This window comes from Brachycentrus maculatus, unplaced genomic scaffold (genome assembly GCF_059751285.1).
Source record: "Brachycentrus maculatus isolate JH-2025_06_01 unplaced genomic scaffold, ASM5975128v1 h1tg000411l, whole genome shotgun sequence".
In the NCBI taxonomy this organism is placed as follows: Eukaryota; Metazoa; Arthropoda; class Insecta; order Trichoptera; family Brachycentridae; genus Brachycentrus; species Brachycentrus maculatus.
In genome coordinates, this window is record NW_028281160.1 from 44,158 (window position 1) to 58,867 (window position 14,710).

The 14,710-nt window shown below is 28.0% G+C and overlaps 1 protein-coding gene across 1 annotated transcript in view; it reads left to right on the top strand.

Moving 5' to 3' along the window:
• The window catches only part of LOC148302783 (prohormone-4-like), a gene marked incomplete at its 3' end in the record, with an annotated part of 94,047 nt that overhangs the window by 15,564 nt on the left and 63,773 nt on the right, over positions 1-14,710 (top strand). Inside the window, exon 2 of the mRNA XM_088271026.1 lies at positions 667-789. Within this exon, the coding sequence (XP_088127152.1) occupies positions 669-789 (121 nt within the window). The remainder of the gene's footprint in view (positions 1-666; positions 790-14,710) is intronic.

The window sequence follows — 14,710 nt, forward strand, 5'->3', positions numbered from 1 at the left end:
TCAAGTTATGATCACTCAAGCCAAGTGATGTAATGAATAAATAAATTATTTATTGTAACTGCAGACAGTTGGTGGAATTCCATATTGAATCGTTGGGTAATATATCCAAAATAAAACAAGGTTTGTTGGATTGAATTCTACATTTATTTATGCTATGTTAATACGTGACGCGTTTCGTCTTCTTGTCCAAATTGTATACATATACCCTAATTGACATGTAACTACATTGCTTATCTTAACATTCATAGAAATCCACATTACCTACCGAAATACCCACCATTATATGTACTCCTAGACCTAATAATAGCAATTATTGTTAGTATACAAGGACATTTTGTAGATAATTTTAGTAAGTGTTTGATAATGTCTTAAGAAGGCGAAACGCGTCACGTATTAACATTTACATAAATAAATGTAGAATTCAATCCAACAAACCTTGTTTATTTTGGATATATTACCCAACAACTATAAATGAATTGGTTAATTTATTTTAGGACATTATCAAACACTGACTAAAATTATACAATTTGGACAAGAAGACGAAATGCGTCACGTATTAACATATATGTACATAAATAAATGTAGAATTCAATCCAACAAACCTTGTTTTATTTTGGATATATTACCCAAAAACTATAAACAAATTGGCTAATTTGGTCTTTCCAGGCATGGCGGCCAAGCAGGTAGCCGCGGCGGGCGTGCTGCTTATCGCGCTTTTCTCCACTCTGCCCCCCGCCCTCTGCATCGACCTGTCGCGCCTCTACGGTCACCTGAGCGCCAAACGGACCGGTAAGTCAAAAAATAATTTTTGGTTGGTTGGAAGATATTGCTTATTGGCAAAAAGCCCACTAATGTAATTATTTATTATATTACTATTAAGTGTTAATCATTCTTGAAAAATAAGCGGTTAGCTTCGAAACCGGTTGATATTATAATTAAGTTATAATATAATATTTATTTCAATTCAATTCAATTCAAACCCTTATCCGTACCCCAATGGTGCATAGGGCACTGCTTTATATAAACACAGTGGGATCTTGATCGTTAACACACAAAGGAAAGGTGATCAGCCTTCCGCTTCAGGTACCAACCAGTCCAGGGTAATATTTAATAAATATTGGAGTGAAAATATTTATAGTTATTTTAAAATTATTTTTTATTTTTTAAAATTACTCAACGTCCAAGTGACTCTGAAATCTAGCTACGGCTTAGGCAACACCGCTTATCATAATCCTAAGCAGGCTTCAACTTTTTAAGTTTTATAGCCTATGCCGTCTGGTGAGTGCATTTATACTTTATGTTTAAAGTTACTACAATTTCATGTGTCAAATGTAATGTAAAAATAATGGGTGAAAATTCTAGCCGAAAACACTCACGTTATATCTTAATTATGTTATTTATATATATATTTATATATTGGTGATACCACAATTATTAATATATTTTGAACTTCTGAAATTTTTATCGTTAAATATATTGATCCAACATTTTATGGAACAAATTTAAAGTAATGTCTCAAAATTGAAACGTTTTTGGGAAGCCTTTTACCTTAATACTATTTCAAACGATTGCATAATACTTCAATTATATTAAATGTACCCATCGCGCCTTCCCTACGTTCCTTTTTATACTTCCCTTGGCCACCATTTACCTCACTCATGACTTCACATTCTCATCTTTCTCATCCCTAATTTCACGAGACCTTTTTTGAAACAAAAAAAACCCTTTCATACTTGTGTAAACTGAAATTTAAAAGAGATTACGGCGAATTGACTGTAGGAAAATATTGAAACGTGATAACTTTGTTATTTACTTCGGAATGGAAAATTCATGCGTCAGAATTTGTCAAATTTATTTTCAATGGAAATTATATCGGATTTTACGTTTTCATTTTCTTTACGAAAAAAAAAATTAAGGTGTTCGAAAAAAACGTTAAGATATCAACTCAAAATGTGAATTTATTTATTTTTGAAAAAAGATTAACATAATGTCCAATCAATTGGTGAAATGACAAACTATTATTAAAACATACCCGTATTAAATAACAGAATTTTAAAGCAATAAGTGAATAACTTCGTAAGTATAAAATTTAGAATAAACGGTAATTAACACTGTAATTTGTATAGAGAATTGATTTGTGTGTATATATATATATATATATATATATATATATATATATATATATATATATATATATATATATATATATATATATATATATATATATATATATATATATATATATATATATATATGTATATTTATATACATTGATTAATATATATATATTTAAGAACATGTGGTATATTCGTATTATTTTAGACAAAAGTATATTTTGTTAAAAGATAATATGAAAAACGTTCACGTGCTTATACAACTAGAAAATTTATTGGTAAGTTGAGAAAGAAAAGCATTTTTTCTAGCGAAAGCTTCGAAAAGCTTGTAAATCGTATTATTTTTCCAGAATATTGAATCCCATGAAAAATAGACGAAGGAATCTCATAAAATGTCTATTCCAATAAAGCTCCCCATTTGGCCTGTTTACGTCATCATTTATTTACAGATTCGGAGAGAAAAGAGCTTTATGAAATATGAAAAGGTATGCCCCCTTAAATCGCTTATCTTTAGTAATAATAAAAGGAAACATATTTTGTTATGAATAAAATAACTTTGTCGAAAAGATTCAGTAGAAGATCGCTGGTATCATATTATATTTAATTCGATAGACCTCCACAAAAGTAGTGAGTATAATAGTTAATAAAAGTAGTAATACTTGATTCGGCAGTCGGTTTGTGGTAATTTTTTAAAATTTTTATTTAACGTTTAACTTAGTATATACCAATATTTCTTAAAAATCTCTTGTGAAATGTATTTTGGATGTTGGAAAATTATGCAAAATGCATCGAAACACGTCTCACAATCGGTTTTAGAAAAAATTGTAATTTCTAAGTAAAACTTAAATTAAAAATCAAATTATTTTTTTTATTAAATTTTGCAAAAAGTACTAAAGAGAAGGAGAAGAACAATATTTAATAGGACACTCGAGTTAACATGCACGTATTAGTTTGTGTGACATATACATTGCTTGAATTATAAATCGAGTTACTCCAGGTTAAAAAAAATCACATTTTTTATAGCTTGCGATAAAGTAAATATAGTTTTTATGCGAAAAAAGTTGTTTACACCTTGGCAACAAAAAAATAATTGAATTTGTTCAATTATAATTCATTTCAGTTCAATTGTAACAAAGCTACATCTTTATTAAATAAAAGTAAATCGTTTGTAATTAAACAAATTTACCATTTATTATCATTTATTGATTCGGCTTATTAATCCATTTTTAATATAAAAAAATACATGTTAAATACCACTTTTCGAAAATATAAGTATTTACTTAATACTTCTTAAATCAATTTATATAAGTCCAATGTGTTTCATACACGAGTACGTTTTTAAACATACGAGTATTTAACTGATTATCAGTATTAATATTTATTTTTAATCACCACCTAAGATTTTTGTCTTAAAAAATATGAAAAATTTACTTTTTTGGAACTTAAAATATAACATTTTTATAGCATACTTTACGGGTAATACGAGTATAATACGCATTATGTACAACTTAATAAAAAATAAAAAAAAACAAGTTATTAACATTATAAATCTTATAAAGTTTGCTTAATAAGGGTTCTATATATTTAGTAGCATTACTTAAAAATACAATTAACTCAATTTATTGCTGGTACCTTGATACAAATTTAGTAATTATCGCCTTTTAAAATAAACAGAGTGTAATGAAAATTGTTATACAAGCCTCGCAACAGGTACCTATAGGTATCATCCCTTACATAAAACATCGTCTTGGAGAGAAACCATAAAACTACCCTTGAACAGTAATGAAAAGAGTGCACGTTTTATTAACTCTTAAAGATGTTAAGAAAGCCAAGAAAAGCTGTAAAATTCCATGAATAGAAATCATTAATTTTTCATACTACTTTCTAAAAATGCATGCTTATTTTAGTTTCACTGCTTTAAAATTTATATAAAAATTGACCAAATGTATTGATTTCTAAATTTTCATCATATATCACCGATTGACATCACTATACATCAGTTGACAACATTTGGAGTGTGTAAAAATAAATACTTCTTCACAAATCTGGGTTTTCTCTACTTATGAGCTATTTTTAATATTTTTTGACACTTTTTTCATAGATAAAGAAGCATATAGATATTTACACTCGGGGTATTTACGGGGCTAATGACCTGTAAAAGGCTGGTTAAGTGATTACTTTATACGTGTGCAAAATTCACCATTATACTCATGATTGACAACCATACTACTCAAATTTTTAAAACTCATACATACGTGGATCAATCTCATGACACATGTTGGATTGAGAAAGTTTTTATTTGGCAGAAACCCTTTTATTTTGAAGTAAAGATGCAAGATCCTCGGATAATTTTTGCACACTGGAAAACGCCTGAAAATATGATTTTATTTTTTATGGAGCTTTTAATTTCATGGGTAGTATGTTGAATGTTGCACGTGTGTAAAATAATCCCTTAATTAGTCTATGAGAATGAGTCCTGTAAATTTCCAGACTTCCGTATTCTTATTCAATTATGTTGAAAAATATCAGTTATTGCTTCATTCTTCTTTACGTTTTTATTTAATTATTATTCTTTTTTCACATTTTTCAAATCGTATTTTTTTATAAACAAAATATGTCTGACCAAGTATTGAAAACACAGCTTAGTCATGGCATAATAATCTCTTAATATTCTTATAAATACCATACTAAAAGACCACATAGCTAAATAATTATTCATATAATGTTAAAAGTTTAGTCTTCATTATACAAAAAACACTACTCTCCGCCTTCAAAAAGGGTTGCTTCATAGAAAAAATATATAACATGGTCGTTTTATTTTCCCACAATAATAGAATTCCAGCGATGTAAAATGGTGGATATAATTTCTTAGACAAAAGTTAATAAAATAATATTTGTGACTGTGTAGAAATATGGAAAATCATTATAATTAAAATATAAAAATGTGAAACTCCTTATGCTATGAATATATTACATTAATATTTTATTAATCCACTACCCCGAAAAGATCCCATGAATAATCAAGCAATTTTAGTGGAAACTCTCATAATGAGAATAATTCGTTCGAATCATACTCGTTATGTGAAACACTCACTAAGCGAAATAATTTCTCCCATATAAATCAAGATAAAATGCGAATTATCGCAAAAGTCGCATTCTATGCCAAAAAAACTTATTTTCATTCTGTTCGCGCGTATAATTGTGAATATGTAAATAATTTTTAAGGAACATTACAACTTTTTTATTTCTCGTTTTTTTACTCTCAAAAAAATGTCTGAGAAATAAATAAAATAATATTTACACAAAAAAATCTCCTAAGTGTAGCAAATTCAGAGTTTGGGAACAAAAAAAAGGCACTCAAAACATTGTGAAACAGTATTTATTTAAAAATATTACTCCTATTTTGACTAAAATAAAAGACGTTTTACGTCAAAATTGCGAGAAAATGAGAAAAACTTTTACCAGGAGTTAATAATGATAGGGACACCACATTTTTAATTGCCACATTTAGAGAACCATCTCATTTCTTTAGTTATTTTTCCCATTCATGCTAATAATTTACAACAGCTCCAAAAAAGGGTATGAATAATTCAAAGAAAATGTATAATGGCTGGATTTTACATGGAACAACGCCTAATAAAACTTATCATCAAGGATAATCACAATTTATTGGCACCATTTTCCGACGTTTATTTCCAAAATTAATCGCATAATTTAATAATAAAATTTAATAGCGAAATGTCTAGAAATGATTATAAAACAATTTCAGTTAATGTAATGTGTGAAGTTTTATGTGAAAAAAATTCATACATATTTGAATCACGCAAAGCGAAATCGTTTTTAGCGTATACCATTTAAACTTGGTACACTTAGAAATTTACATATAACGTATTTTCGCACACTGTTTTCAGGGTGTTTGAAACACAAATTTTGTCATTACTTATACACAATAAACCCTAAACTTCTCCCTCATTGTAAAATTTATTAATTTATTTTGATAAAAACATATTACTCATATTACTTTTAATAAAACAAATGATAAATTTTATGACACTATAAAAGTTTTTTCTATTAAAAGTTTTATATTATTTTTTGACATCTCATCAAAGATGAAGAAGAATATTTGTCTGGGCATTTACGGGGCTGACGACCGTCATCGGCTGGTTTAAGTGATCACTTTACACACGTGTAACATTTACCAATTCTACCCATTATTGACAACCACACTACTCAAATTCTTGGAAATTCTATATATATGAACCAATTTAGAAACCTTGTTTTTGAATCACTAGAACTTCACTAGAGACATCTATTGGTGAGATGTAAAGAAGCTTTAACTCCTGTAATTGGAGATAATCCAGATTTTGTGAACAAGTATTTGGACACACTCAAAATGTTGTAATTAAAAGTTTTCATTACGAGAGTAATCTCCGTACATAACTCTTATTACAGACTTCTTCCCATAAATAAATTTAGTGATCAGAACTCGGCAGAGAAATAATGTTTATAGCTACTAGCTGTACCCGACACACGTTTATATAATGTACGAATGTAGTTAGAAATAGGAATTGATGTAGACCGAGCAAAACTTGGCACGATCATGTATATCAAAAACTTAAAAGTGATCTGATCAGAAGTCGAAATAATTGGTCGGTATGTATGAAGAGAAGCATGAATGGAATAGGCGAATAATGTTTACAAAGACAGATAAGCATAGCTTTTGATTTTCTCAGCCTACTACTGTGGAAAAAGGCATAATGGTTGTTATAAAGAAATGTTTTTTTCATGTCATTGAATGGGTCGTTCGCTCACTATAGACTAGAAATTTCTTTCCTTCCATAAGTGGTGTGTTGTTCTATTTACAACATTTTTAGTGTGTCCAAATACTTGTTCACAAATATGGATTATCTTCAATTATAGGAGTTATTTTTCATATTATTTTTTGACATCTCATCAAAGATAAAGAAGAATATGGAAGTCTGGGCATTTACAGGGCTGACGACCGTTATAGGCTGGTTTAAGTGATCACTTTACACACGTGTAACATTCAGCAATTCTACCAATTATTGACAACCACACTACTCAAATTCTTGGAGGTTATATATGTATATTTAAACCAATTTAAAAACCTTGTTCTTGAATCACTAGAACTTCACTAGAGACATCTATTGGTAAATGCCCGTTAATGCCCAGACTTCCATATTCTTCTTCATCTTTGAGGAGATGTCAAAAAAAATAAAAATACATCTTGTTCTATTATTTCTGCCTGCCCTTGCAGGAAAACGATTGACGGCTATTTAGTTTAAGTTTCTGACATACGTTTTTTCTTTCAATTTTTTTTATTTTCATAATTTTTTAACAATTATTTAATATATTTACATTTTAATTTATAACATAATACATTTGAAACATTTATAAATATGGAAAACTTTTATATTTCGATTAGCTGTGCCTCTCCCAAAAAGAGACTGAGCTCTTGTGCTTGGAGAGGGACTTACACTCGTGGTTTAATGTTATAAAATAAATGGTATAATAGTCTTTTTTATATTTTTTCAAGATTTATATGTTTAAATTTTTTCTTATGTATTTTTAAATCTATTTTTTAAATTTCTTTAGGGAGTTTATTTAAATGTTTAATTGCCAAATATTTGAAGTTTTGCTGAAATTGTTAAATGTTGCATTTTGGAGAAGAAAAATCGTTTGAGAATCTCGAAGATAAACTTTTTTTAAGTTTAAATAATTGTAACCCTTTAGTATTTGAAAAATTGTGTTTTTTTTATAAATGGTTTCTATATTTGGGACTTTTTTAAATTATAATTTTGTTGGATACATATTTTTTTTTCAAAATGACTTTAATTATGGTTTTCTGTACAATTTTCACAGAGTTTAGTATGCTGTTGTATGAGCCCTTCCATGCAACAATGCCATACTGTAATATTTAATTCTTTTTTATTTAATCAGACTGAGCCTCAGTAACGCGTGAAATATAGATGAAATTTCGAGTGCGAAAATTCGAGAATGAAATAATGCGAATGTAACAAATGATGTGTGATAGAACCAAATTAATATTACGCGGTAGAATCGTTTCCTTAACTACTATTCTAACTAATTTATTACTCTCATTTATATGCCATGCTTACCCTCGTATTTTTCTTGTTATTTTTGCTCTTTTTTTATTGTTCACGGATCTATATTCTAGAAAGAGGGTCGTGTTTCCTTTATTTACGTGTTGCGAGAGTCAAATGAAATAGCGAACGTAAAGGAAATAGACGTTACGTGCAAGTTGTACGTAAATATGCATTTGAGACATTTTTTCAATACATAATTTGAGAACTTTTTTTTTTTTAATTACCTAACGTCCAAGTGACTCTGAAATCTAGCTACGGCTTATGCAACACCGTTTATCATGTCCCTACTCAGGCTTCAACTTTATAAGTTTCATCGCCTATGCCTACTTGTGAGTGGATTTACTCTCTATGTTTAAAGTTACTATAATTTCATGTAATTCATGAGTGAAAATTCTAGGCGAAAACACTCGCTATCTCGCTAGAGGTATGAGTTTATACATTTCATTGATTCTAAGTTAGCAGTGAAGTTACTTAGGTGTATGATTTTAGTTCTTGATTTTACTCAGGTAGTGAAGTATTTGAGAACTAGTGTTATAACATATTTCCGGAATTTATTGGAGATACTTCAATCAAAACAGAAATTTACAGGATATTTATTCAAGCCACCAAAATAAATTTTTCTTCAATTTTGAAGATAATTATCAATGTAAATTATTGATTAAACACTCTAATATTTATTTCATATAACTCTGGACTGGTCTTTGAAGCGCAAGAGTGATCAACTTGCCTTAATGTAAGTAACGATCAAGATAACACTGCGTCAGCAGTGCCCTATGCACCATTAGGTGCGGAAAAGGGTTGAAAGAATTATATTATATTTCCGCCTTCGTAGTGTGATTGTCAACGAGTTTAGCTACCGTACTAAAAAGGTAACTTGTTCGACTCCCAGGAGATCAAAATAAATATGTTTATTCTGACATCACAACAGAGATGAACAAAATTAATGAAATCTAGGTATTTACAGGGTGAACGACATAGGCTTGTTTTCGGTGTTTTTTTCACTCTAGTATGTATTTAATAATATACTACCCTGGACTGGTGTACCTGAAACGTAAGACTGATCACCTTGCCTTCATATACGAGTAATCAACGATCAATTTACATTGAATCTATTTGATGCAGTGCCCTATGCACCATTGGGTCCATATGAGGGGTGAGAAGAAGAAAACAAAATGGATAATATTTAATGAAATAAACTAGTTTATAATACTATTAATCAGTATCCGATGTTTAAATTATCCCTAAAAAATATTTTTTTCGTGTTCGTACATATAATAATTTGTAGGAAAATTATTTTGATATAATGCGCAAATGTTTGTGAACAAGTAATGTTAACATTTTTACCCTACGCGTCGCTCTGTCATCGTAGGGTTATTTATTAACATATTTTAGGCGGGGTGTGTTCTGTTGATACGTGATATTACATTACGTGTCTAATACATCACACGCAATTCAAAGCTTAGCATTGAAAAAAAGCATTGGTATCTAAATATAATGATATATTTATATTGAGCCGGGTTGTGGTCCAGTGGCTAGTGTAGCGGATATTCAGTCTATAGGTTCTAGGTTCAATCCGCTTAGACTTATCTGGAAATAGTATTTTATTTTATTTGATTTATTTACGGTTCACAAACAATGAAAAACATATTACAATTAATGAAATACAGTACAATACAAATAGTTTTGATGTTTTTCATCAATTACATGGGAACACAACAAGCTTACAGAAACAATAAAGGTGCAGGTTAAACACATATATAAAGAATAGTAATTTGGTTGTAAAAAAACGGGTAGTAACAATTAAAAGTAAGGAAGTAAAATAGTATTGAATTGAAATTTACGTATTTTAAATCAAACGAATGTTCGTTTAAAAATGCCATAACTGGGAGAAACAATTGTCACAATATTAATTTTTATGTGTTTATTTTTTCTTAAAATACAACTTAGTAGACTCAAAAAATCTATGTTTGTATATGTATTATACATAAATTAAAATGAAGTTCTACAAATTAAACACCAAATCAATAAATAAATTGAATTGAAATATTTGTGTAACCTTAATGGGCTGGAGCGCTATAGTTTCATTAGCTTATATATCTATGTATATAAGTAATTTTTTGTGTTAATTTTTTTTTAAATGAATGACCACAGTTTTGCTTATTTTTTCAAATAATTACCACCAATATTAAAAAAAAAAACTTTTTAAATCGAACTACAAGTTTTTGTATTTCGTCGTGATAGAGTTTAGCCGCTATCAAGGCGCTGCCTAAACGTTAACTTTTGTGTGCCCCGTTTACATTTTTTAATGAAAAAAAAACACAAACCTCGTACATATATTTATATTTTAAATGAATAATTTACAAAGTATGTAGGTATAATATTAAGCAAAGATAGATGTGAAGCATACAATATATCACAAACGCTTAATACCATTTTTTAAAATGATTTTCCAGTTTACGTGTAAAAAATCTACGACGTACTATGGGTTAAGCTTAACAAATTATGAAAGTAAAGCTTTGGTGATGTACTTGACATTACTTTTGAATTAATCCACTTACTAAGTTACGCCTGAGAGCACTTTTAATCATATTTATTTTATATTTTTAACAATTTTAAAAAATGACAAAAAATACACTCCAGTATATTAAAATAACAAAGCAATTTTAAAATTATTATAAAAGTAATTTCGGCACGTTGTCAACCCTTTATATTGAGTGTAAAGTTTATTATGCTTCAGGACATATTTCTGACTTGTTATATTCGGTATTGTTTGATCAATTAAAGTACCCTTTTGTGATTCATTAATACGTAACTCTTTACCGTTGAATCCCCTCTGGCTATAAAATATCCCTCATACCAAGATTTTGTTTCAGTCATTTTACGACTTTCAATTTGTTTCAGTTTTGTGAATAACGAAATTTTGTGAATTCAGAAAATTCCGCGCATATTTGTGAGCATGATTTACATAAATAAATGACACTGGATTAACATAAAACTTTCTGAAAAATTTAGTGTATCAATGAAAGTTATGTATATATTTCTGATTCTACATTTATAAAACTAACCGTTGTGTATTTTTTCTTTTAAAAATATAAATATTTTAATTTTTTTATGTACGCCCGCTACGAGTGGGTTCGAACCCTGAAACTATGATTCAAAGTCCATGACACTTACTACGGGACCATAAACTGACTACGATATGTTTATTATTGTTTTCGTTTACCAAAAATTGCTAGATATTTTATATTAATCAAATATATATATATATATATATATATATATATATATATATATATATATATATATATATATATATATATATATATATATATATATATATATATATATATATATATATATATATATATATATATATATATATATATATATATATATATATATATATATATATATATATATATATATATATATATATATATATATATATATATATATATATATATATATATATATATATATATATATATATATATATATATATATATATATATATATATATATATATATATATATATATATATATATATATATATATATATATATATATATATATATATATTTTAAACCGTTTTTATTTTGGTTAATTCTAACGTTTTCATCCAACTAGCATTAAATTATGAAAAATAGTTATTTTGCTTAGTTTTTTTATATTTTATTTTATTCATCTTTGTTCAAAAATTTAAGGTGTTAAAGTTTAAATAGCATCACATTAAGAGCACTTGAAGTAGTATTTTACGAAAATTATGATTTGAAACAAATAAAAAATAAAAATTGCAGTACAATAATGATTAAAAGAAATAACAGTATGGTAAACCAAACATAAAAATATATAAATATACATATACATATGTATATGCATACATATAATATATATTGATATGGGAAAATTAAAACAACGTACCTTGTTCATTTTAAGCTACAAAAACACCACAATAACCAATTCATATTTTAATGGATTTGTAACTAAGAAGAGACCTTTACTACACTCATATGTATGTAAATTTTATTTTCCAATTACATACTTCCACACATTTAAAAAAAATATTTTTAGTGAGTTCATATGTTTTAAAAAATATATTATTTTTACATAAGTAAGAGTATTATAAAATATTTAAAAATTAAAAAATAATATTTTTAACTAAATTTCAGCCTGTACCTAGTCTTCCAAAATTCCATCTTAATTTTCTATATATGTTAACATATCAATAAATAAAACTTATAAATATATTCTGATCTTATTGCAAAACAAATGATTGATTTGTCGCATGTCAATACTTGTTATAATTGATGAACTTAGTCGTTGACATTGATACTTGATCCGGGGTCAATTATAGAAATAACACCCGAGAATAGCACGCAAAGAGTGATGATTGATTTATTTTCATTGAGAACCTAAAAACATGTAGATACATTTCAAAACATTTTTTTAAACCTCTTCAAACCCTTATCCGCACCCCAATGGTGCATAGGGCACTTCATCATATAAACGCAGTGTTATCTTGATCGTTAACACATGAAGGAAAGGTGATCAACCCTCCGCTTTAGGTACCAGTCCAGGGTAATATTGAATAAATATTAGAGTGAAAAATCACTTATATTTATTTGACCCCCCCCTGGGAATCGAACTTGGGACCTCCAGAACGGTAGCCGAGTGCGCTGACCATTGCACTATGGAGGCGGAATATATTTTTTGTAAACCAATATTTGTTTTAATCGTGGCACTCTTGTTGAAAATGATACGTTGACGATTATGTTACACGTGAGAAGCTAATAAACAAAATCTCTAAAGAAGATATTAAAAAAAGATGTTCTTTTTAGAGGTATACAAATTCAAATTTCCCGAAAAAAAATTATGGTAGTACCCGCTGTGTAGCATGTTGCACCATCTTTTTAAAACAACAGCTCTGTCATATAGATGCCATTCTACTGGGGTACGAAGAAGTCAGTAACCATAGTTCTGTGGCGCTCTCCATTGACCGTAACATTCTGGCCAGCATCGTCTTTTAAAAAATATGGGCCAATGATTTCACTTGCTCATAAACCACACCAAACAGTGACTTTAAATAGATGTAAGGGCGTCTTGACAAAGGCTTCTGGGTTTTCTCTACTCCAAATTCATCAATTCTACTTATCGACATTGCCATTTTACTAAAAATGTGGTTCATCGGTGAACAAAATTTTGAGTTTGAAAAAGGGGATCAAGCTAAATATTGTTTTCGCCGCATTCACTGGACCTACGACACGCATAATGGTCATTCAGTCTATTTATGGTGAAATAAAAAAGGTGATGATCAACACTACGACTGCAAATCAACTGTCAACTGTCAAGTTGTCAGTCTGTAGAAACAATCTTTTACAATATATGGTATACCTACATGCTGAGTTCGTGTATATTACTTTTTTTTTTACACAAACATTAAAATAAAATGTATTATTTCGGGGTAAATGCCCAGACTTCCATATTCTTCTTCATCTTTGGCGAGATGAAGAAAATAACTCCTGCAATTGGAGATAATCCAGATTTTGTGAACAAGTATTTGGACACACTCGAAATGTTGTAGTTTTTTAATGTCATATGATATACATACGTTGTAAGCAAAGCGAATATTTAAGTACTTTGCTATTTGAAAGAATTCTAAAAAGTTTTTGTTTTAAATATTGTCTAAATAAATATCGTTTATATTCGTAACTCGTAAATAAAACACACGTTCTGCATAAATTACTCAAGCCGATCCCAGACATCTTAAGTTCATTTGTATAAATGTTTAAGAGTGGGAACAAACTTTATTACCAACTATTTCATTTATGGTTTGTATGAAGTTAGAAGTTGCCGCTGTATATTCTCGTAAAACAACCTATTCTAATTTATTTAAACAAATAAAACAAGGCCTTATATACACACACAAGTGTAAATCATGGAAACACACCAAGCAACATCTATCACCTACCTTTTTTGATAAAAAGAATTTTGATTATTATAGAAGTAGTGCTACTTCTTCCATTATCCATAGTCATTAAAAATATGAATTGAATTTCAAAGAAATATTTACAAATGGATAATCAAAGTGGCTAGTTCCGAAATAGATCGCATCATTCGGCCAGGTCATATTTGATTGCATAATATATTTTCTTTCTTTATTACATTATAAATATTTATTGTAAAATGTGCCCTTGGCATATATATATATATATATATATATATATATATATATATATATATATATATATATATATATATATATATATATATATATATATATATATATATATATATATATATATATATATATATATATATATATATATATATATATATATATATATATATATATATATATATATATATATATATATAATCCTAGTTTTTCTTGTCGTAAGCAATGTAACTTATATTTTTAAGTAGGTACATATTTTAGAGATTATTAATAATGAAAAAAATTCTCATTT